Consider the following 23,783-nt stretch of genomic DNA (forward strand, 5'->3'; position numbering starts at 1 on the left):
CGTAAATAAACGACGAAATAGGAGGGAGAAGGGCAGTTAATTGTGTTTAGAAAGACGGCGATGAGAGAAGATCTGCTGTTGGATGTAAAAGCAACGGTCTTGACTCGTTTAGCAGTTCGGATACATACCGACCCATATTTCATGACTTAAGAGTTGGACGTGTTTAAAGTATCGCCGGGAAATAGTTCTTAGAGTGTGTAGATGTAAGGTTGAGGAGAATAGGTGATAAAGATGAACAGAAGGTTACTGATGGTGACAGTACATTTTCAGGTCACTGATTATACTTAACGCAAATGAAAATTGAGTAAAACAAATAACGCTGTTTTTGCTTGTACGGTAGTGTATCAACAGCTATCTATTTCTCCTGGCGTTGTCCTATTACTGCACTGTCCGTACTTGAGGAGCGTCTGCTCACTGTATCTGGTATGCAACGACCAAAGAACGCCGTCATAAATTAAGCGGAGAATTTAGAGTACGCTATAAGTACGCGAATCGTGTAAACTACGTTTCTGTACAGAACTATCCTCGTATTATGTTTCTGAGATGGAGATGAGTTGCCAGTCGTGCAGTAACCTGAGCTGGTCTGCCGAACAGCCTGGAACCTACGCCCGGGCTAGCTGGCGTACTAGACCAACGATCAATAGTTCAATCCGGGCCCGACTCCCTCCCCTGTTACGCTCCACGTGTACTGCTACACGCATTCGAGGCAACTAGCGAGATCAAATCTACACTGTGAATTATTTAACGGGTACCTGAAGCCAACATGGATCAATACATAACAGAATCTTTTCAGTCAGTAGCTACACGGGCCGTGTCGAAAATAGTAGCCAGTTAGTATTAGTGTGGTTTCAGAAATGCATAGTTCACAAGCAAGGACACAATAGACTATGATTACCGTCCCTTTTGCACGACTGTTTAAATACTAGACGCTACACGTGGCATGTCTAAAACGATGGGCAGCATTTTCATATTGGATGCATATGGGATACGTAGAAATGAGAATAAATGTTAATATCAACATGGGTTCAGAAAGTCTTATTTACGAAGCTAATGGATTATTGAAACAGTTGTGCTGCTGTCTGCCCGAATTTGGCGAGGCTTGAAATGCTATGGAGGCACGTCGTTCCCATCAAGGAAGATAACCAGAACGTCGGTATTAGGATACAAAACATTCGTTAAAAAGCAAAACGTTTTGTTTCATAGATTTATGAATTATAGACCTCTGGATAGAAAAAAGTTTTGCGATACACTCCACACAACTGCGCTGCACAGTGAAACTTCGCGAACCACTGCCTGGGAAACCACGATCAATGAACAGTACGATATTCGGCTGGAGAGAACAGCACACTGGTACATTTGAATGGGTTAAACATTAAATTACACATGTTAATCTTAGAGACGTCTACATACATTCTCCGCAAGCCACCGTATGGTGCGCGGCGGAGGGTACTCTCTACTACTACTAGTCATGTCCTTTTCCGTTCCATTCTCAAATAAAGCAAGGGGAAAACGACTATCTACATACCTCCGTACGAGCCCTAATCTCTTCATTGTCCGCCGGCCGGAGTGGCCGTGCGGTTCTAGGCGCTACAGTCTGGAACCGAGCGACCGCTACGGTCGCAGGTTCGAATCCTGCCTCGGGCATGGATGTGTGTGATGTCCTTAGGTTAGTTAGGTTTACGTAGTTCTAAGATCTAGGGGACTGATGACCTCTGATGTTAAGTCGCATAGTGCTCAGAGCCATTTTTCTTCATTGTCCCTAAGCGAAATGTAAGTTGGTGGCAGTAGAATCGCTCAGCAGTCATCCTGGAATGCCGGTTCTCCAAAATTATCTTAGTAGTGCACCTCGAAACGTACGTCGTCTTCCCTCCAGGGATTCCCTTTTGAGTTCCCAAAGCATCTCCGTAGTACTTGTGTGTTGTTCAAACTCCTGGTAACAAATCTAGCAACCCTCCTCTGAATTGCTTAGACGTCTTCCTTTAATCCGATCTGTTGCGGATCCCAAACACTCTAACATCACTCAACAATGGGTCGTACTAATATCCTATATGTGGTAACCTTTACAGATGAACTGTACTTTCGCAAAACTCTCCAAATAAACCGAAGTCGACCATTCGCCTTCCCTATTACTGTCTTTACAACCTCATTCCATTTCATCTGCCTTGCAACGTTACCCCTAGATATTTAATAGACGTGACGGTGTGAAGCAGAACACTGCTAATATCGTATTCGAACATTATGGGTTTGTTTTTCCCTCTCACCTGCATTAATATGTAGTTTTTCTACATTTAGAGCTAGCTGCCATTCATCACACCAACGATAAATTTTGTCTAAATCATCTTGTATCCTCCTACAGTCACTCAACGACGGAACCTTCCCCCAAATCACGGCATCATCAGCAAACAGCCGCAAACTGCTGCTTCTATATCTACATCTACATCTGCATGGTTACTCTGCAATTCACACTTACGTGCTTGGCAGAGGGTTCATCGAACCATTTTCATACTACTTCTCTACCATTACCACTCTCGAACGGCGCTTGGGAAAAAGGAACACCTAAATCTTTCCGTTCGAGCTCTTATTTCTCTTATTTTATAATGATAATGATTTCTCTCTACGTAGGTGGGTATCAACAAAATATTTTCGCATTCGGAAGAGAAAGTTGGTGATTGAAATTTCGTAAATAGATCTCGCCGCAAAGAAACCTGCCTTTGTTTCAGTAACTGCCACCCCAACTCGCGTACCATATCAGTGACACTCTCACCCCTATTGTGCGATAAAACGAAACGAGCTGCCCTTCTTTGCACTTTTTCGATGTCCTCCGTCAATCCTACCTGGTAAGGATCCCACACCACACAGCAATATTCCAGCAGAGGACGGACAAGTGTAATATAGGCTGTTTTTTTAGTGGGTTTGTCGCATCTTCTAAGTGTTCTGCCAACAAAACGCAGTCTTTGTTTCGCCTTCCCCACAAAATTATCTATGTGATTTTTCCAATTTAAGCTGCTCGTAATTGTAATTCCTAGGAATTTAGTCGAATTGACAGCCCTTAGATTTGTGCGATTTATCGTATACCCAAAATTTATCGGATTTCTTTTAGTACCCATGTGGGTGACCTCGCACTTTTTTTTGTTTAGTGCCTGTCCACCAGATAATTTATGTATATGGAAAATACAGTAGTCCTATCACACTTCCCTGGGGCACTCCTGACGATACCCTCGTCTCTGGTGAACACTCATCGTCGAGGACAACATACTGGGTTTTGTTACTTAAGAAGTTTTCGAGCCACTCACATACCTGGGAACTTGTTCCGCATGCTTGTACCTCCCTTAACAGTCGGCAGTGTGGCATCGCGTCAAATGCTTTATGTAAATCTAGAAATATCGAATCCGCCTGTTGCCCTTCATCCATGGTTCGCAGGATCTCATGTGAGAAAAGGGCAAGCTTTCTAAAACCATTATGATATGTGGAGAAAAGGTTTTTCCTTTAAAGGAAATTTATTATATTCAAACTTCTAATATGTTCAAGGATCCTGCAGCAAACCGATGTTAAATATATTAGTCTGTAATTTTGTGGGTCTGTTCGTTTACCCTTCTTATATGCAGGAGTCACCTGCGCTTTTTTCCAGTCGCTTGGGACTTTGGCCTGTGAGAGATTCGCCATAAATGCAAGCTAAGTAAGGGACCAATGCTGTACAGCACTGTTTGTAAAAACGAATTGGGATTCCATCAGTACCTGGCGATTTATTTTCTTTCAATTCTCTTAGTTGTTTCTCTACACCAGCGATGCTTATTACTATCTCCTCCATACGGGAGTCTGTGCGATGGTCAAACGACAGTATCTTTGTACGATTCTCCTGCGTGAACAATTCCTTAAATGCGATATTTAAAACTTCGGCTTTACTTTTGCTACCTTCTACTGCCACACCAAACTGGTCAACAAGTGACTGGATAGAAGCCTTAGACCCACTTAGCGATGTTACGTAGGACCAGAATTTTCTCTGGTTCTCGACAAGGTATATTGCTAAGGTATGATGATGGTAGTAGTTGTAAGCTTCGCGCAACGACCTTTTTACAGACGCACGAATTTCTATTAACTTTTCCTGTCGTCATTTGAACCGAGATTGCAACAACCTTTCCTTCCCTACCATTTTTCGAATTTCGTTGTTAAACCACGGTGGGTCTTTCCGTCCTCAGTCCACTTATTCGGTACATACTTCTTCAGAGTATTCCGTTTAAACCTTGTTCATAATTCCTCCACGTCCATCGTACTGGAACTAGATGATACCAATACACTGTCTAAGGGAGATGCTAACAACTGTCTATCTGTCCTTTCTAGCAGAAATATTCTCCTAGCCTTCTTGACTGATTTGTTAACGTTAGTAACCAAAGCTGATGACATCATGGTCACTAATCCCTGGCTCTACGCTGGCACCGTCCGTTAGGTCAGGCCTGTTTGTAGCTACGAGGTCTAAAATATTTCCCTGCGTGCGGACTGTCGAACTAGCTGCTCAAGACGGTTTTCGGAAGATGTGCTCAAAAAAAAACTTCGCAAGACTGTCTGTTTGTATTCCCTGCAACGAATCTATAGACATCCCAGTGCATACTCGGTAGGTTAAAGTCGCCTCCAGCTAATATTGTATGATCCGGATATTTCCGCACTACAGATCGTAGACTTTCTATCAATGATTCTAAAATCGTCACAACGGAATCGGGTGGGTGGTAAAAAAAAAATCCAACAATTAAGTTGATTTCACCTAGAACTGTTATAGCGACCAGATAACGTCATTGTCATACTCAAAATTCGACCTCAATAGAGAATTGAAACATGTTTGACAAAACTACTGTAAAGGTTCACTGGCTGAACAAGGAACGTACAATAGGAGCTCAAAAACAGCACTAAGTGAGCGAGATTATCACTAACCTTAATTCAAAGGAATTCTGATTGTGAGACTGTTTCGCTTAGCAGCCTACGGCGTTTGCTACAAGGCTATATCAACAAATTAATTTTAGTAGAGTTCTGTTCATAACGTAATGCAAACCATCTCTGGCGACAATATTGTGATGTTACTTAGTAATACGTGAATAAAATTATTATACCACCAGGGTAATAAGTAAAATGTGATTTAATGAAGGAGAAATATATCCAGTGTATTCATCTAACGTCAGAAAATACCGTTTCTTATTACTTCCGGTGCTGCACAATTATGTGCTCACAATATTTCACAGTATTAGCATTTTCAACTCTAAACTGCTAACGGTTAAGTTTCCCTGAAACACTGCACAGTGTGGCTTCGGGGTCCGTGAAAGTGCGGGACCCGTTGCATATGATGCATTGATAACCCGCCTCTGTATCTAATTAAAGATGTTCTGTGTTACAACAATGCTTCGAATTATCTAATTTCATACCAGGCATCGACGAATATCATTAGAAATCTAAGAACGCCGTATTGGAAGTACCGACTAGGTGTTTCTGGAAATGATTTGACATGGTCTTACTTCCATTCACAGAATTGGTCCTCTCTCTCGGAACTGGCATCTGAATCATTAACATGAAGGGAGAAGGGTACTATGGCCTACTTAAGGAATTAAATGTTGCCTATCATGGTAACCTGTCTCATCTCGTCATCTGAATCATGCCATCATTAACTGATTATCTGTTTCCTGCTTGCACCAGTCAGAAACTGATATATTATATGCTCTATTTTATTTGTGAAGTAAGTTCTTTTAACAAAAATTGTTCTATCACCGATGCTTAGGGCAGGCTTTGCTGCACGGGACACGTTTCCGCATAACCTTGTCAGATCTGATATTGTATTCATGTATCAAGCAGCTTCTAATTATAGCTACGTCTACTTGCGTAACGAAATGCTGGAATTAGAGTGAGCTTGACCGATATCGGGAGATGGAACCGCTTCGCCTGCTTTTGAACATGTGCCAATTCTTGTTGGACTCACGATAGATCGTTTTGCGTTATATCTTAGCTAGCGGATAAATACCATATGCATCGATGCCTTTTGTCTTTATAATGGAAGGTTACAAGGCATTATCGTTTGGATATGAATTGAAACAACCAGCGTCACAATTAAAAGCAGCTGTAGAAGCTTTGTTTTTTCAGGAAATACTTATCATGTTTGCAGCCAGATGATATCTTAGGGGAGCACGATATTTCCTCACACGACCTTTACGACTTGGGAATGTGCTGCTGAGACACTCCAGATAACTTGAAATTTAACGTATCATTTGGATTGAACGGTCATGGATACGGAATTCTTCATTAGCATAGACTATACGCTATTGACAATCGGGTAGCTGGTAGCCTGAACTACAGGAGAGGTCGACCGTAATTGTACCTCACGGTGTACTCGACCCACTGAGATTAAGTTATTCACACCTTATTTAGTTAGAACCACTGTCCATGGTAGATGATACTTTCATCCAACTGAATTTCATTCACTTCTTTCATGATGGAAAAAAGTTTGAGACCACAATCGTAGAGAGATCTGATTTTCGAAGACTTAGTTTATGACAGAATTAAGTTGCGCCTAGGCGTTTGTTAGCGGACAAAACTCGCATTTTAGTTGCTATTATTTTCATGGTTCTTTAAATATTTAAGGAAGAGTGGCCCTCATACGGAAAACAGGCCGTGATTTTCTTTTAGCCTCCTTTGTTTGCAGCCTGCGATTAAGGCGGTGCTCCAAGCAATGTTTCATTGCTCTATTAGCTGCTATATCCATTCCTTTTAAGTAATGGCAGTTAAGTGGACCTCTCCAGACTGATCGCTGTCGGTTTTGAGGCTGACCCCGCTCTAACTACGAAGCAAACACACTGTCTGTCAGGTATGATGAGAGATTTACACATAAAAAATTGTCAGTCTGTGTGTTCCAAAGGTTATTTGGCTAAATACTGTGCGCTTTTACCGACGTCATCACGCAGTTACCATAATCCAGCTACTAATCCGAGAATAAATTTCTCCCCATCTTCACGTCACAGTCCCTCCATATTAAAGTGACGTACTTGGAATGAGCAATTGTACAAAATATTGATTAGTAAAATTAGTAATGTATCCAGCAGAAATTAGCACATTGCTGGTCGCCGACATTTCCTCCGCTTCACTCCACTTAGATTTGCTACTCTGTAGTATTTTTCCGTAGTTGTGTGTGTCCCTGATAAATCCACGTATGACCCACATCTACACTCCGAAACCCACGTTATGGTGTGTAGTGAAGCTCATTTCGTGTCCCTCTGCCACTTTCCCGCATTCCTATTTTAATCGCGATTTCTATGCCCCCATAACGACTGTTGGTAAGCCTCTGGGAGAGCTCGAATCAAAAATTTTATCTTCAAAGTCTTCTCGTGAGATGTGTGTAGCAGCAAGCTGTATATTGGTTAATTCTTCTAGCAACGTATGCTCTCGGAATTTTAACAAGCCACACCGTGATGCACAACGCCAGTCTTCTATCATCTGCCACCGCACATGGCTCAAATGGCTCTGAGCACTATGGGGCTTAACATCTGAGGTCATCAGTCTCCTAGGACTTAGAACTACTTAAACCTAACTAACCTAAGGACATAATCACACACATCCATGTCCGAGGCAGGATTCGAACCTGCGACCGTAGCGGTCTCGCCGTTCCAGACTGAAGCGCCTAGAACCGCTCGGCCACACCGGCCGGCCACCGCACATGGATGAGTATTTACTCAGTGGTGCTTTCGCTCATACTAAGTGAACCCGTCACTGAACATGAAGCTCTTCTTTAGATCTTATTCATATCCTCAGTCAGTCGCAGTTGGTAAGGGTCTCAGAGTGAGGAGAAATGCTTAATTATCGGCCGAACGAGTGTTTTGTAAGCTACTTCCTTTGTGGGTGGACGTCACTTCCTAAAAATTCTTCCAATGAATCTCAGTCTGGTATCTGTTTTTTCAGTGATAAGTTTTATGTGGTTGTGGTCTTTCCGCATTAAATAGCCAGTACACATACTTCCAGATATTTCATGGATGTTATTGTTTCCATTGAATGTTAAAAATCGTGTAATCAAATGATAACGGGTTTTTCCAAAAATTCATGGGTACCGATAGTGCATTATGTTGAGAGTCAACTGCCAATCACTGCACCAAGCGTTGATACTCTTCAGGTTTTTCAACACTCCGCAACAAATTTATAGCGTTGAGTCTTTGCTGCATATATCAGAATTGCCTGCAAACAGCCCCATGGTGGTTTAAACCTTATTCACCAGGTTATTTATATTTATTGTAATAGTAAAGGTCCAGTAACATTGCCTTCAGACACTGCTAAAGTTTTCACATTTTAAAATATCTCCCCGTTGAGAAAGATATCCTGTGTTCTACGACGGGCATTCAATATGTAGTGCAACTCATTTTTTTCTCACCGAATTTTGGTTGAAAAATTGCGGAACTTGTTGTGGGTCACCGCGGAATATTCTCACTTCAGCAGCTGTAATTTCATGAAGTTCGGGTTAAGCGGCGCGTTATAGCCTTCAAAATGACTGCTGTAACGGTGGTACGTTCCAAGCAGAGAGCTGTAATTGAGTTTCTTTTGGCGGAAAACCAGAGCATCGCAGATATTCGTAGCCGTACCTACAGACACCTGGCAGTGAACAAAAGCACGACGAATAGTTTGGCGAAGCGTCTGTCACCATCGCAACCATCTGTTACTGCTGCAATCTCGGAACGTGCGGACACTCTCATTGGAGGTGATCGACGGATCAGATCACAATCAAACACCTCACTCCTCAGCTGGACGTCTGTGTTAGTAGTGGTGGAACAGTCGTCCACCAGCTGGGGTACTGAAAGGGGCGTTCCCACTGGATTCCTCGCCGCCTAGCAGATCATAAAGAACAATAAAGGACCATCTATGCGGAACTGCTTGCACTTTACGAGGCTGATCGTGACAATTTTCTGTCGAACATCCGTGAAACATGGGTTCATCACTTAGTACCGGAAACAAAACGCCAATCCATGGAATGACGCCACACTACTTCTCCTGCTCAGCCGGTAAAGTGATGGAGATGGTCTTCTGGGACTCTGAAGGTGATATTCTGTTTGATATCCTCCCTCGTGGTACAAATATCAACTCTGAAGTGTATTGTGCCACCATCAGGACATTTAAGAAATGACTTCAGTGTGTTCGTCGCCACAAAAATGTAAACATGCTTCTCCTTCTCCATGACAACGAAAGGTCTCACACAAGTCGCGCCCGAGAGGAGCGCAAAAATCTTCAGTGGACTGTTTTTACTCATCCACTCTACAACCCGGATCTCGGACCTTCCGATTTCCATCTGTCTGGCACAATAAAGGATGCACTCTGCGCGAAGCAGTACGAGGAAGATGGGGAGATTCAGCAAGACGTTAGCTCCGACGTAAGCCAGTAGAGTGCTACCATGCGAGCATTCAGGCTCTCCGACTAAGGTGGCATAAGGTCGTCGCAATGAACGGAGATTATGCTGAAAAATAAGAGTTTTTGTAGCGAGAAGAGTGGGGAATAATATGGTGTACTGGTATCCTGAGAAACACCCGCTAGGTTAGCCGAGAGCGCTAACGCGCTGCTTCCTGGACTCGGGTAGGCGCGGCCGCCGCGGATCGAATCTGCCGGCGGATTAACGAAGAGGGCCTGAGTGCCGGCCAGCCTGGATGTGGTTTTTAGGCGGTTTTCCACATCCCACTAGGTGAATACCGGGCTGGTACCCACGTTCCGCCTCAATTACACTATACGCAGACAGATGGGGTACACTGATTCTGTCCCGGGGGGGGGGGGGGGGGTGTATGGGGTGGCAGCAGGAAGGCCATCCGGCCACCACTTCAATTTATCATGCCAAATCCGATTTAACCACGCCGACTCTGCGCAAACTGCAGGACAAAGGCGCAGGCGAAAGAAAGAAAGACTGGTATCCTGAGAAAACCAACATGTTTTAGAAAACATTGTGTTGCATTACTTGTTGAACGCCCCTGGTATAAGGGGCACGCTCCAACATTGCAGGAATCATTGCGGCCGGCGAGCACGCAGCATATCGGACAGGTTTACGCGACCTTGCGCTGATAACAGACGGTTCGCCCAACGACTCACCGTGCCAGGTCTCCGTAGACATTCTGCAAGGGCCTATGAATATTTGCGATGCTCTGGTTTTCCGCCAAACGACACAAACGCACCTCCTTTACAGAAGCCACTTTGAAGGCTACGTACAGCGCCGCAACCAATCGGAACTTCATGAAACTATAGGGCCTGAAGCAGGAATATTCCACCATATCTCACAACAAATTCCACATTTTTGAACCGAAACTGGCCGTGAAAAAAATGTGTTGCGTTACTTATTGAACGACCCTCGTACGTGTGCTCATTCCTGTTTATATGACGACAGTAAAGATCTGTATGGAACGCTTTCCATATTTCAAGGAACGCCACATCAACCTAGATGCCTGTATCTTCTGTCTTCTGGATCTCGTGGACGAACGGTGTGAGACGGTTAACGCACGATCGTTTTCTGTGGGATCCATATTTCACAGTTTAGTGTTCCCGACGTTTGGTGCAATACACAAAACACTGATTTTATACAGTCATTTGTATTATTTGAAAATTAAAAAGTTCATCTAAGAAGCAATAAATAAATAACCAGTAACAGATATTTTCTTACCTATAGTTGCACTCCTTTCTTAATGTTGGCACTATTTTCTCGGTTATTTGCTGATACAGTTTCAATTCGCGGCTAAGTTTTCTTATTGTTTCAAGGTAGTCAGTTCTTTCTTTTTGAAATTCGCCTTGCAGGTCGGAGTTCTCACATTCCAGCTCTCTTATCTGCAATAGAAAACAAACATATTGACTTTTCCGCTATTTTACAAAAAAAAAAAAAGACGGATTGTAACGCTTCCTCTTTGAAATAAATAAAAGTACAAATATTGAGATTTAAAGGTTTTATTTCTTCTAAATGAGACCAGACGATGTACTCAGATATGTCACCTTGCTTAGCAGGATGCGTATACCCCACATGAATTCTATATATTTTCCTATAATATCTGTGTTACATAACTCAAACAACAGAAAACATACCGACTTGTTTCAGCATGATAGAGTAATATACTGAAATAGAACAACAGTTATTTTCATTGTGTAAACGAACTCACTGCACTTCTAACAAAAAAGGTGAGCACTCCGAAGATGTGGTCGAATGTCAATGTAACTTCCTGCACGCACACATCATCGGCCGGTATGTACAAGGTGTGCAACTTTGCTTCCGCCGTTTTTTCCCCAACATTTGAGGCTTTAATGAAACAAATTGGTTACACATGTATCATTCAAAGTATTTTCCATCGCTGCCCACTACTTTCTCCCACCTTTCGGGCAGTGTACGAATAAAGCGTCGAAAGAATTGTTCATCTTTTGAAGCGATCCACGAATCGATCCAATTTGTGATTTCTTCATGAGATCGGAAGTATTGGTCAGCTAGGCCATGCGCCATTGATCTAAACTGGTGATGGTCAGAGGGAGCAATGTCTGGAGAATACGGCGAGCGGGTTAGGACTTCCAATTTAAACGTTTCCAAGTCCCACTTTATCGTGCCTCTCGCTGTATTGCGGCCGTTCGTCTTTTAATGCTCTGCTCAAACGCATTAATTGAGTTCGATAACGAGTACCTGTGATTGTTTCACTTGGTTTTAACACCTCATAGTAGACGACACCGAGCTGGTCCCAACAAATGCAAAGCACGATCTTGAAGCCGTGAATATTCGGTTTGGCCATCGACGTGGAAGCATGGCCGGGATATCACTATGATTTTTTAGGTTTAGGGTTATCGTAATAAACCCATTTTTCGTCCTCTGTCACAATGCGATGCAGAAATCCCTTTCGTTTTGGCCTCTGAACCAACTGTTCACAAACACACAAACGCCGTTCAACGTCTCTTGGTTTGAGCTCACACAGGACCCAAGTTCCTTCTATCTGAATCATGCCCATAGCCTTGAGACGTTTTGAAATGGCTTGCTGTGTCATTCCCACTAAATGTGCAAATTCTTCTTGAGTTTGACACCAGTTTTCACTCAGCAATGTCACCAGTTCTGCATCTTCGAAAACATTCGCTTTTCCACCACTATGCCGGTCTACGACGTTAAAATCACCATTCTTGAAGCGTTGAAACCACTCACGACACGTTCCTTCACTAATAGCGTCCTTACCATACGTACTTGAGAGCATTCGGTGAGACTCAGCCGCTGTTTTCTTCATACTGAAACAACACAGTAACATCTCCCGCAAATGACGAGAATTAGGCTCGTAAACTGACATTTTCAATCAAGAACAACTTTATGATGCAGACACAAATCGACTAATGTTTGAATGAGGTTATGTTCAGCGAGGTCCAAGCTAACTGTCTGACGTCTGCGATCTGTTTCTTTCGACCGCTACTTATCGTTGTCACCACATATCGACAAACGGCGGACGCAACAAAGTTGTACTCCTGATAAGTAATGGAGTCCCAGTTCTCTGTGACACACTGAACGGCAGCCAGAGAGAATTGGTGTTGTTCGTGTCTAGTGTTGCTATCAGGCCTGGTAGGGTGTGAACAGCGCCAGATGTTGAGTGATCAATGACAGACACAGGTTATGCGCGTACGTGTATGAAGCAGCGTTATCAGCAACTGGCAGAGTTGGAAAGGAGCCTCAATGTGGACCTCCATTTTGCTGGCTGGCCGGAAGCCCCCGTACGGTGCGTGGCGGAGGGTACTCTGTACCACTATTTCTCATTTCCTTTCCTGTCCCACTCGCAAACAGAGCGAGGGAAAAACGACTATCTATATGCCTCCGTCTTTCTTTCTTTTTTTCACTGGTGCCATGTTCCACGCTGACGCAGGGTGGGCATTGTTAGGAACGGATTTGGCATGTTAATGTTTAAGGGGTGGCCGGATGCCCTTCCTGCCGCCACCCCGTACCCCCGGGACAGAATTAGTGTACCCCTGCTGTCTGCGTCTAGCGTAATTCATGGAATAGTGCGAACTTGGTCAGATGTCTGCGAGTCGTGTAACTGAGGCGGGACGTGGGGACCCGTCCGGTATTCACCTAGCGGAATGTGGAAAACCGCCTAAAAACCACATCCAGGCTGGCCGGCACACCGGCCGACGTCGGTAATCCACCGGGAGGATTCGATCCGGGGCTGGTGCGCCTATCCGAGTCCAGGAAGCACTACATTAGCGCTCTCGGCTAACCTGGCGGGTTATCTACGAGGTGCGGCTAGAAAAAAACCGGACTGATGCTGGAAAAAACATTTATTTACAATTATTTACAATTTCATGTTATCTCCTTCAATGTACTCTCCTCCTCGGTCTCTACACCGCTCCATACGAATTTTTCACTGTTCATAGCAATGCTGCAGATCATTTTCGGTAAGTCCATACATTACTTCCGTCGCTTTTTCTTTTACTGCTTCAACAGTCTCAAATCTAGTTCCTTTCAAAGCTGACTTGACTTTAGGGAAAAGAAAAAAGTCACAGGGGGCCATGGATGATCTAAGATGGGAATGTTGTGTTTTGCCAAAAACGTCTTCACTGACAACGCACTGTGAGCTGGGGCATTGTCTTGGTGAAGGATCCATGACTTTTTCCTCCACAAATCGTTCCGTTTTCTCCGTACTCGCTCACGTAGGGTAGCCAGGACGCTAATGTAGTAATGCTGATTCACTGTTTGTCCCTCTGGTACCCAATCAATGTGCACAATCCCTTTGATGTCAAAAAAAAAATCATCATTGCCTTGAATTTCGATTTTGACATTCGTGCTTTTTTTTGTCGTGGAGAACCAGGAGTTTTCCAATGCATCGATTGGCGTTTAGTTTCGGGATCGTAAGTAAAAAACCACGATTCATCGCAAGTAATAACATTTTGTAAGAAGGTGGGATCACTTTCAATGTTTTCCAGGGTGTCAGAACAAATCATTCTTCGGCGTTCCTTCTGTTCAATTGTGAGACACTTTGGAACCATTTTTGAACACACTTTGTTCATGTTGAAACTTTCATGAAGAATCTGCCTAACACTTTCCTTGTCAACTCCTGTTAACTCAGACACTGCTCTGATAGTTAAACGGCGATCTTGTCGAACAAGTTTACCGATTTTTTCAATGTTTGCATCAGTTTTTGCTGACAATGGTCTGCCAGTGCGAGTGTCATCACTGGTGTCTTCGCGGCCATCTTTAAATCGTTTAAACCACTCAAACACTTGTGTTCGCGATAAACAATCATTGCCGTACACTTGCTGTAACATTACAAACGTTTCACTTGCAGATTTTCCTAGTTTGAAACAAAATTTGATGTTAACACGCTGTTCTTTCTGTACACTCAACATTTTCCGACGCACAGACAAAACGTCAACTACTTAAAACAGACGCCACGGGCAGACTGAGTGCAGGAGGCAGATGAAACTCGAGCAGTAGGCGGAGCGAGAGTCACGTGACAGGCCACGCGACTTTCAGCCTTATTGCATTCGTTTTATTGTTTCACCAGTACTAGTCCGGTTTTTTTCTAGCCACACCTCGTATAAACCTACGTATGAGCCCTAATTTCTCGTATCTTACCTTCACGGTCCTTACCCGCAATGTATGTTGGCGGCAGTAGAATCGTTCGGCACTCAGCTTCAAATGCCGGTTCTCTAAATTTTCGCAATAGCGTTTCTCGAAAAGAACGTCGCAATATCCAGATTTATGGGGCATTCGGATGTGACACTGGCATCATTTAGTCTGCATGGGAATCCGGTGGCAGCCATACTCGTCGTCAAAGTTCCGGTCCATAGGATCTGACCACAAGGGTTGTGCAGCAAGCACGTCGTCACTCCATCGCATATGGACCTGTCCTCCGAGAACAGTTAATGGACTCTCTGCAATATTCAGTGTTATCCCGCACCATTAGTTGGAGAATAGCTGCTGCCGGAGTAGGGAATTACTGTCCCAGGCGTCGTCTGCCGTTAACACAGCAACACAATCGTCTGTGGTTGGAGTGGTGCTGTGACCAGGAAACAAGGACTGCTGATGAATGGCGTATTGTGTTCAGCGATGAATTGCGGTTCTGCACTACCACAGGTGACGATCGTCAGTAAGTATAGAGCCTACCTGGCGAGAGATCCCATTGTTCCAATGTTTTGGAGAGGTACAGCGCTGTTACTCTTGACATGCTGCGGAGAGCCAACGGGCATAACTTCATGTGATGGCTAGTAGTGGCTGAGGGAACTCTGACGTCCATTCGGCATCTTCATGTGTTACCTCCAATGCGACAATATTGTGGTGCCATTTTTCAACTGGGCTATCCCAGTCCACACATTAGACGTGTCTCTGTGAACTGTGATACTGTGGGTCACGTGGGTCAGCGAGATCCACAGATCTGTCTTCGATAGATGATGTATGGAACCAGCTCGGACGTAAACGTGGTCCCAATGCCACTATCCAGGATAACAATGCCAAGTTACAACAGTTGTTGGCCAGTTTGCTTCAGGAGGAGATGAAACAGCTTTATGACACCCTTCCCAACGGAATTCTGCATACATCCATGCCAGAAGGGGTGTTACGTCATACCGAGTAGAGGGGCCATATTGCCAAGTTTTATATGAATTTGATTCGATTTTGTAGTCACTGAAATAACATCACGTACCTCGCCAACCCGTGAAATTCCATTTCGTTTCCTCCTCCCCTTTTAGGTGCTTCACTTTTTTTGTCTGGCAGTGTATATTAGTTTTTATCTATCTCCGTTCTACTACATAGAATCGCAATGATAGCAGACTACAAATTTATTAATTGTGCCTTACATCAGAGCTGATATGATAAAATTTATGAAATTTTCTGAACTAGCTAACAAAATGACCCGTTAGACGGACATACAAAAATAGACACAAAGAACAATCGTTTTGTTGAGTAGTGATACTTCGTATTTCTGTGCCAAACATGACGCTTTTCAATTTCAAAATGAAACTAGATAAATTTAACAGTAAGTCCACACTAACCTTCATTTTGTACTTCTTCAGCAATTCTGTTTTTGTACGGAGCTCTTGGTCTATATCATCATAAACCTGCAACAATAAGAATTTATCGGTTTACATTTTACTCATTATTGTCTCTAAAACAGGTTAGAAATTTAAGCATAGAGCTGAAGGCCATTTGCAGAAGGTGTTCATACAAGTGAACCAGTTTAAAGTGTACAAACTCTCATCTTTCCGATGAAGAAGACAATTCTGAAATGGTGGAACGTGAGAATTTGGAAAATACTTTGGTTAGATTACATAGCAGTGAGAGGATATTTACTTTAATAATCACAACTTATATTAACGTTGGAAACACAACTCCAGCTTTTGACTGGTATTTATCTCCAGATACACTACAGAAAAGTTTTATTAATGAAACATTAGTTAATTTATTACTAATGAAACATTATTTGGGCAGATGTGCTGAAAGACGTAATGTAGTCTTTTCCTCAGATGATTATTCGTCAAAAAATGGAAAGCAAGTTTAGGATTTAACGTCCCATCGGCATCGAACTCATCAGAACCGGAGCAAAAGAGCCACGCGGATACGTGAAGGGGAATGTACAGCACAAAAGTGTACAGGCCGACCTCGTCTCTTGACTGACAGAGACCGCCGGTAGTTGAAGAAGGTCGTAATGTGTAATAGGCAGACATCTATCCAGAACATCACACAGGAATTCCAAACTGCATCAGGATCCACTGCAAGTACTATGACAGACAGGAGGTGAAAAAACTTGGATATGAGCGGCTGCTCATAAGCCTCACATGACGCCAGTAAATGCCAGACGACGCCTCGCTTCGTGTAAGGAGCGTAAACATTGGACGATCGAACAGTGGAAAAACGTTGTGTGGAGTGACGAATCACGGTACATAATGTGCCGATCCGACGGCGGGGTGTGTGTATGGCGAATGCCCGGTGAACGTCATCTGCCAGCGTGTGTAGTGCCAACAGTAAAATTAGGAGGCGGTGGTGTTACGGTGTGGTCGTGTTTTTCATGGAGGAGGCTTATTATTTTGCGTGGCACTATCACAGCACAGGCCTACATTGATGTTTTAAGCACCTTCTTGCTTCCCACTGTTGGAGAGCAACTCGGGGATGGCGATTGCATCTTTCAACACGATCGAGCACATGTTCATAATGCATGGCTTGTGGTGGAGTGATTATACGACACTAACATCCCTCTAATGGGCTGGCCTACACAGGGTCCTGACATGAATGCTATAGAATACCTTTGAGATGTTTATGAACGCCGACTTCGTGCCAGGCCTCAACGACCGACATCGATACCTCTCCTCAGTGCAGCACTCCGTGAAGAATGGGCTGCCATTCCCCAAGTAACCTTCCAGCACGTGACAGAACGTACGCCTACGAGAGTGGAAGCTGTCATCAAGGCTAACGGTGGGCCGACACCATACTGAATTCCAGCATTATAGATGGAGGACACCACAAAAAAGTAAGTCATTTTCAGTCAGGTGTCCGGATACTTTTGATCACACAGTGTACTTCCTCGTTTCTAATGATCTCTCTGTCGAAGGGACATTAAGCGGTAAGAAAAAAGAAGTTGCTCTTCTTCTCTTGCAGGTTATACGTGAGTAGACGCAGTTGTAACACATAGCTTGCGCAGTTACCTAGTTAACAAGAGTCAAATGGTTCAAATGGCTCTGAGCACTATGCGACTTAATTTCTGAGGTCATCAGTCGCCTAGAACTTAGAACTAATTAAACCTAACTAACCTAAGGACATCACACACATCCATGCCCGAGGCAGGATTCGAACCTACGACCGTAGCGGTCGCTCGGCTCCAGACTGTAGCGCCTAGAACCGTACGGCCACACCGGCCGGCTAGTTAACAAGGAAAGACAGTGTCTTCAATGCGTTTACAGTAATCAAAAATAAAACAAAACTATTAAAGAACAGTTTTGGACGTTGGACGATGCAGACAAACACAGACTGAAAGGTAAACAAAAATTTTTGATTGTATAGAAAATAGACTTTGAGATTGTTTTCCTATATAATCGTCAAATGTCTTAGGATACGGCCACACGAACGCGCCATAGGCGAACTGTGCAGTCCATTGAGCTGATCTTCCAAGTCATTTACCGTTTCTAATAGAATTACATCCTCGTCCGGAAACCTCTAAGTTTTTATTTCTTCTCCCTGAACTTTAAGTCTCCTTCCCAGATTTTTCTTTTGTTTTGTTTACTGTTTCCATTTGACTCATCTACGTACATATACACACAAAATGTATGCCAATCAAGTGATGTCATTTTGTATAAGAATGTTTCCAACAATGGTTGTGTCCTTGTTTTTGTTATATTAAAGTTCGCAGCAGGCTGCTGAAGTAAACTTTGCAGTGGGATAACTGAAGTGATTGAAGTCGGTAAATGACAAATGAGTAAAGTGATGTATGTGGGATGGTATGCAAATATATCTGTATGTATTTCAAGGCAAGGTAGAATAATATTGGAATACAACTAGGGTTTAATCTTGTTTTGATATATATTCTGCATTTTGTGTCGTTTAAAGTGTCAAATACTGTGTTTTATCATAACTGAAGAACAATAAATACTCCTCCTCCTGCCAGTAATACTACTAGTATTACTACTACTGTGTACCTTCCAACATATGCTCTGCAATGATTTGAGGCGCGTGTAGATGTAGTACCTTTGTCAAGTAATGAAATGAAGCTGTTGTTGATAATACCATTCACAACGACATATAAATTCTTAATGCATCTGTTAGCGTTTATAAGTAGAAATACTCTGCGAATAACTAATAAAATAACTGATAATGAAGTTTAACACTAATTTACCAAGGTTAAATGATTGTTTAAAATTAATTCAGTAGAGAAAATCAGTGATTAGAAAGACGTAAGCTGCGCGAGAGGTCCGTACGATAGTGTGTTAAAATGAATGTTGGGAGTTCCTGAATTTGTCAGTCGGCACGGACATTCGATCAGGGGACGTGTGGTCACGCAACCACACCTGTTACTGGCGGGCCAATCACCTATCGATCCACTGCATAAAGTTTAGCTGCGCTTGAACCGGGCAACCGTAGCAGACTAACTGATTATCCTGCGATCGCCGTGAGTACGTCGGCTACATAAAATGCAGGTAGAAAACTAGTGTGATAGCGCAGTTCTTACTTCTCTTACGTTATTGACTCTGCGGATACTATTACCTGTAATATCAGATTATTGGCAAATGATGCAGTTACTTATGGGGACGATTTATATGACAAAAATTGTATTGTTGTTCAGTCGGATCTTAACAAAATATTTATCTCTTACGAAGATAGGCAATTACCTCTTGACGTAAAGAAATGTGAATTTGTGCATTTCACGGAATGTCAAAATGTGGTAGCTTTTTACTGAACAGTTAATAACATACAGTCGAGGAAAGTCGCCACCCACAAATATCTGAGAGTAACAATGCATGGGGACAGGAAGGGGGATGGATCACAGGGACTCAATTGTAGGCAAAGAAAATGGACGGAACAGATTTATTGTTAAGGTACCGGAGAACTTCAGTTCATCTAGCGTAGAGATTGCTTTAACCCGCAAACTACAGTATGGTGCGTGGCCAACGATACCTTGTACCACTGCCAATCAGTTCTGTTTATCTAGCGTAGAGATTTCTCTACAACTACATCTGCATACATACCCCGCAAACTACAGTATGGTGCGTGGCGGAGGGTACCTTGTACCACTACTAGTCACTTCAGTTTACATATCCTAGAGATTGCTCTACATCTACATCCGCTTACATACCCCGCAACTTGTACCACTACTAGTCACTTTCTTTCCTGTTTAAGTGGCAACAGAACGAAGGAAAAATGACTATCGACACGTCTCCGTACGGACCCTAATTTCTCTTATCTTCGTGGTCCTTACGCGAAATGTACGTTGGCGGCAGTAGAATCGTTCTGCAGTCAGCTTCAAATGCCGGTCCTCTAGGTTTTCTCAGTAGCATTCCTCGAATAGAATGTCGCCTTCCCTCCAGGGATTCCCATTTCAGTTCCTGAAGCACATCCGTAACACTTGCGTGTTTTTCGAACCTACCGGTAACAAATCTAGCAGCCCGCTACTAAAAAGCGTCGCTGTCTTCCTTTAATCCGACCTGGTAAGAACCCCAAACACTCTAGCAGTGTGTTGTATACGCGGTCTTAAAAAATGGTTCAAATGGCTCTGAGCACTATGGGACTTAACATCTATGGTCATCAGTCCCCTAGAACTTAGAACTACTTAAACCTAACTAACCTAAGGACAACACCCAGCCATCACGAGGCAGAGAAAATCCCTGACCCCGCCGGGAATCGGACCCGGGAACCCGGGCGTGGGAAGCGAGAACGCTACCGCACGACCACGAGATGCGGGCACGCGGTCTTCTATGCAGATGAACCACACTTTCCTAATCTCCCAATAAGCCGAAGTCGACCATTCGCCTTCCCTACTATCGTACTTACGTGCTAGTTCCATTTCATATCGCTTTGCAACGTTACACCCAGATATTTAATCGATGTGACTGTATCAAGCAGTAAACTAATAATGCTGTATTCGAACATTACTGAATTGTTTTTCCTACTCGTCTACATCAACTTAGATTATTCCATATTTAAGGAAAGCTGCCATTCACCAACTACAAATTTTGTCTAAGTCGTCTTGCATCCTCCTGCAGACTTCTGCAGTATGCTTGATCCGCATCAGACAGAACTGGCAGTGGATAACGAGTACATAGAACAAAACGCAACACGAGTGGTCAGAGTCTTATTTGCCTCAGTGGGCTGTGTAACAGAAATTCTGAGATATCACAACTGGCATACACTCTGAAGAAAAGACCCCTAGTACGACACGAGAACCTGCTTAAAATGCTGTGAGAATTGGTTTTCATTAAGGATTACATTTACATTGTTTAACTCATTCTGATCGCTCCGAAGGAGAAATGAAGATAACATTTGACCAACACCGTGCCGCACAGGTGCGGGCCGAGAAGCTGGTGTTATTACAATACAGTATAGTGTAAGGAAACCTCTAGCGCACGCTGGATACTGAGTTACACACCTTGAGCATGAGCCCGTCGTCGTCGCTGACCTTGGACAGGACCTGTGCGAGGGCTCTGAGGCGACGCTCGGACGCGCGCTTCTTCCGCAACCGCTTCTCCTTCAGTTCCTCATCGTTGGCGCACTCGCCGCCTATCATGCTCTTCTGCAGCCTTTCTAACCTACAACAGAAACATACTCACTTTTTAAGAAACGAGACCCGAATGCTGCGCTGGTACACTGGAACAAGATCTAGGCTGAACTTACATTTACCAAGAAAGAATGAATATACACTACTGGCCATTAAAATTGCTACACCAGGAAGAAATGCAGATGATAAACGGGTATTCATTGGACAAATATATTATAGTAGAACCGACATGTAATTACATTTTCACACAATTTGGGTGCATAGATCCTGAGAAATCAGTACCCAGAACAACCACCTCTGTCCGTAAGAACGGCTTTGATAAGCCTGGGCATTGAGTCGAACAGAGCTTGGATGGCGTGTACAGGTACAGCTGACCGTGCCGATTCAACACCATACTACAGTTCATCAGGAGTGGTGACTGGCGTATTGTGACGAGCCAGTTGCTCGGCCACCATTGACCAGACGTTTTCAATTGGTGAGAGATTTAGAGAATGTGCTGGCCAGGGCAGCTGTCGAACATTTTCTGTATCCAGAAAGGCCCGTGCAGGACCAGCAATATGCGGTTGTGCATTATCCTGCTGACATGTAGGGTTTCGCAGGGATCGAATGAAGGGTAGAGCCACGGGTCGTAACACATCTGAAATGTAACGTCCACTGTTCAAAGTGCCGTCAATGCGAACAGGAGGTGACCGAGACGTGTAAGCAATGGCATCCCATACCATCACGTCGGGTGATACGCCAGTATGGCGATGACGAATACACGCTTCCAATGTGCGTTCACCGCGATGTCCCCAAACACGGATGCGACCATCATGATGCTGTAAACAGAACCTGGATTCATCCGAAAAAATGACGTTTTGCCATTCGTGCACCCAGGTTCGTCGTTGTACACCATCGCAGGCGCTCCTGTCTGTGATGCAGCGTCAAGGGTAACCGCAGCCATGATCTCCGAGCAGATAGTCCATGCTGCTGCAAACGTCGTCGAACTATTCGTGCAGGTGGTTGTTGTATTGAAAACGTCCCCATCTGTTGACTCAGGGATCGAGACGTGGCTGCACGATCCGTTACAGCCATGCGCATAAGATGCTTGTCGTCTCGACTGCTAGTGATAGGAGGCCGTTGGGATCCAGTACGGCGTTCCGTATTACCCTCCTGAACCCACCGATTCCATATTCTGCTAACAGTCATTGGATCTCGACCAACGCGAGCAGCAATGTCGCAATACGATAAACCGCAATCGCGATAGGCTACAATCCGACCTTTATCAAAGTCGGAAACGTGATGGTACGCATTTCTACTCCTTACACGAGGCATCACAACAACGTTTCACCAGGCAACGCCGGTCTACTGCTGTTTGTGTATGAGAAATCGGCTGGAAACTTTCATCATGTGAGCACGTTGTAGTTGTCGCTACTGGCGCCAACCTTGTGTGAATGCTCTGAAAAGCTAATCATTTGCATATCACAGCATCTTCTTCCTGTCGGTTAAATTTCGCGCCTCTAGCATGTCATCTTCGTGGTGTAGAAATTTTAATGGCCAGTAGTGTAAAATTCAAAATACGAGGATCACTCCAAAAGAAATGCACACTATTTTCGTAAAAATACAGTTTTCATTCTGCATGTGTGAAAGTTTTACAGTGTGTAGATACATCATTCCCGCTTGTTTTCAAACTTAGTTCAACCTGTTACCGTGAGTGGCGCCGTCACAGCATGTCTTCAAGATGGCTGCTACACTTGACGTTTGTCAGAAGCAACGTGCTGTCATAGAATTCCTGTGCTGTGAAAACGAGACAGTGGGAAACATCCACAAGAGGCTGAAAAAGGTGTATGGAGATGCTGCTGTCGATCGCAGTACATTTAGTCGGTGGGCAAGCAGGTTACGTGATGAAAGCGGGCACGGCAATATTGAGGATTGTCCTCGCAGTGGAAGACCTCGTACTGCACACACTACAGACAATCTGCAGAGAGTTAACAAATTGATGGCTGCTGACAGAAGCATCACAGTGAACGAATTGTTACGCTACGTTGGGATAGGGGAAGGAAGTGTTTGCAGAGTACTGAAAGCGTTGGCGTTAAAAAAGGTTTGTGCCAGGTGGGTTCCCAGGATGTTGACAGTGGCTCACAAAGAAACAAGGAAAACGGTATGCCGCGAACTTTTGGAACAGTACGAGAATGGTGGAAATGAATTTCTTGGGAGAATTGTGAAAGGTGTTGAAACATGGCTCCATCATTTTTCACCAGAGACGAAGAGGGAATCAATGGAGTGGCATCATGCAAATTCAACCAAGAAAAAAAATTCAAAACCACACCTTCTTTTGGAAAAGTTATGGCTACAGTGTTTTCGATTCCGAAGGACTCCTGCTCGTGGACATAATGCCAAGTGGAACCACCATAAATTCTGATGCATATGTGACGACACTGAAGAAACTTCAAGCTCGACTGAGTCGTATTCGACCACATCGGCAAAAGAAGGATGATTTGCTGTTGCACGACAATGCACTGCCACATGTTAGTCAAAAAACCATGGAAGCGATCACAAAACTCGGATGGACAACACTGAAACACCCGCCTTACAGTCCTGACCTGGCTCCATGTGACT

At 43.8% G+C, this 23,783-nt stretch overlaps 1 protein-coding gene across 4 annotated transcripts in view; it reads right to left on the reverse strand.

The window, feature by feature from the left end:
• LOC126249798 (osmotic avoidance abnormal protein 3) overlaps positions 1–23,783 on the reverse strand; it is a 387,840-nt gene that overhangs the window by 144,330 nt on the left and 219,727 nt on the right. For all 4 annotated transcript variants that reach the window (XM_049951488.1, XM_049951490.1, XM_049951486.1 and 1 more), the window contains exons 11-13: positions 21,057–21,216; positions 15,979–16,044; positions 10,649–10,809 (exon numbers count right to left, since the gene is read on the reverse strand). In XM_049951488.1, coding sequence (XP_049807445.1) covers positions 10,649–10,809; positions 15,979–16,044; positions 21,057–21,216 — 387 coding nt within the window. The remainder of the gene's footprint in view (positions 1–10,648; positions 10,810–15,978; positions 16,045–21,056; positions 21,217–23,783) is intronic.

This window comes from Schistocerca nitens, chromosome 3 (genome assembly GCF_023898315.1).
Source record: "Schistocerca nitens isolate TAMUIC-IGC-003100 chromosome 3, iqSchNite1.1, whole genome shotgun sequence".
In the NCBI taxonomy this organism is placed as follows: domain Eukaryota; kingdom Metazoa; phylum Arthropoda; class Insecta; order Orthoptera; family Acrididae; genus Schistocerca; species Schistocerca nitens.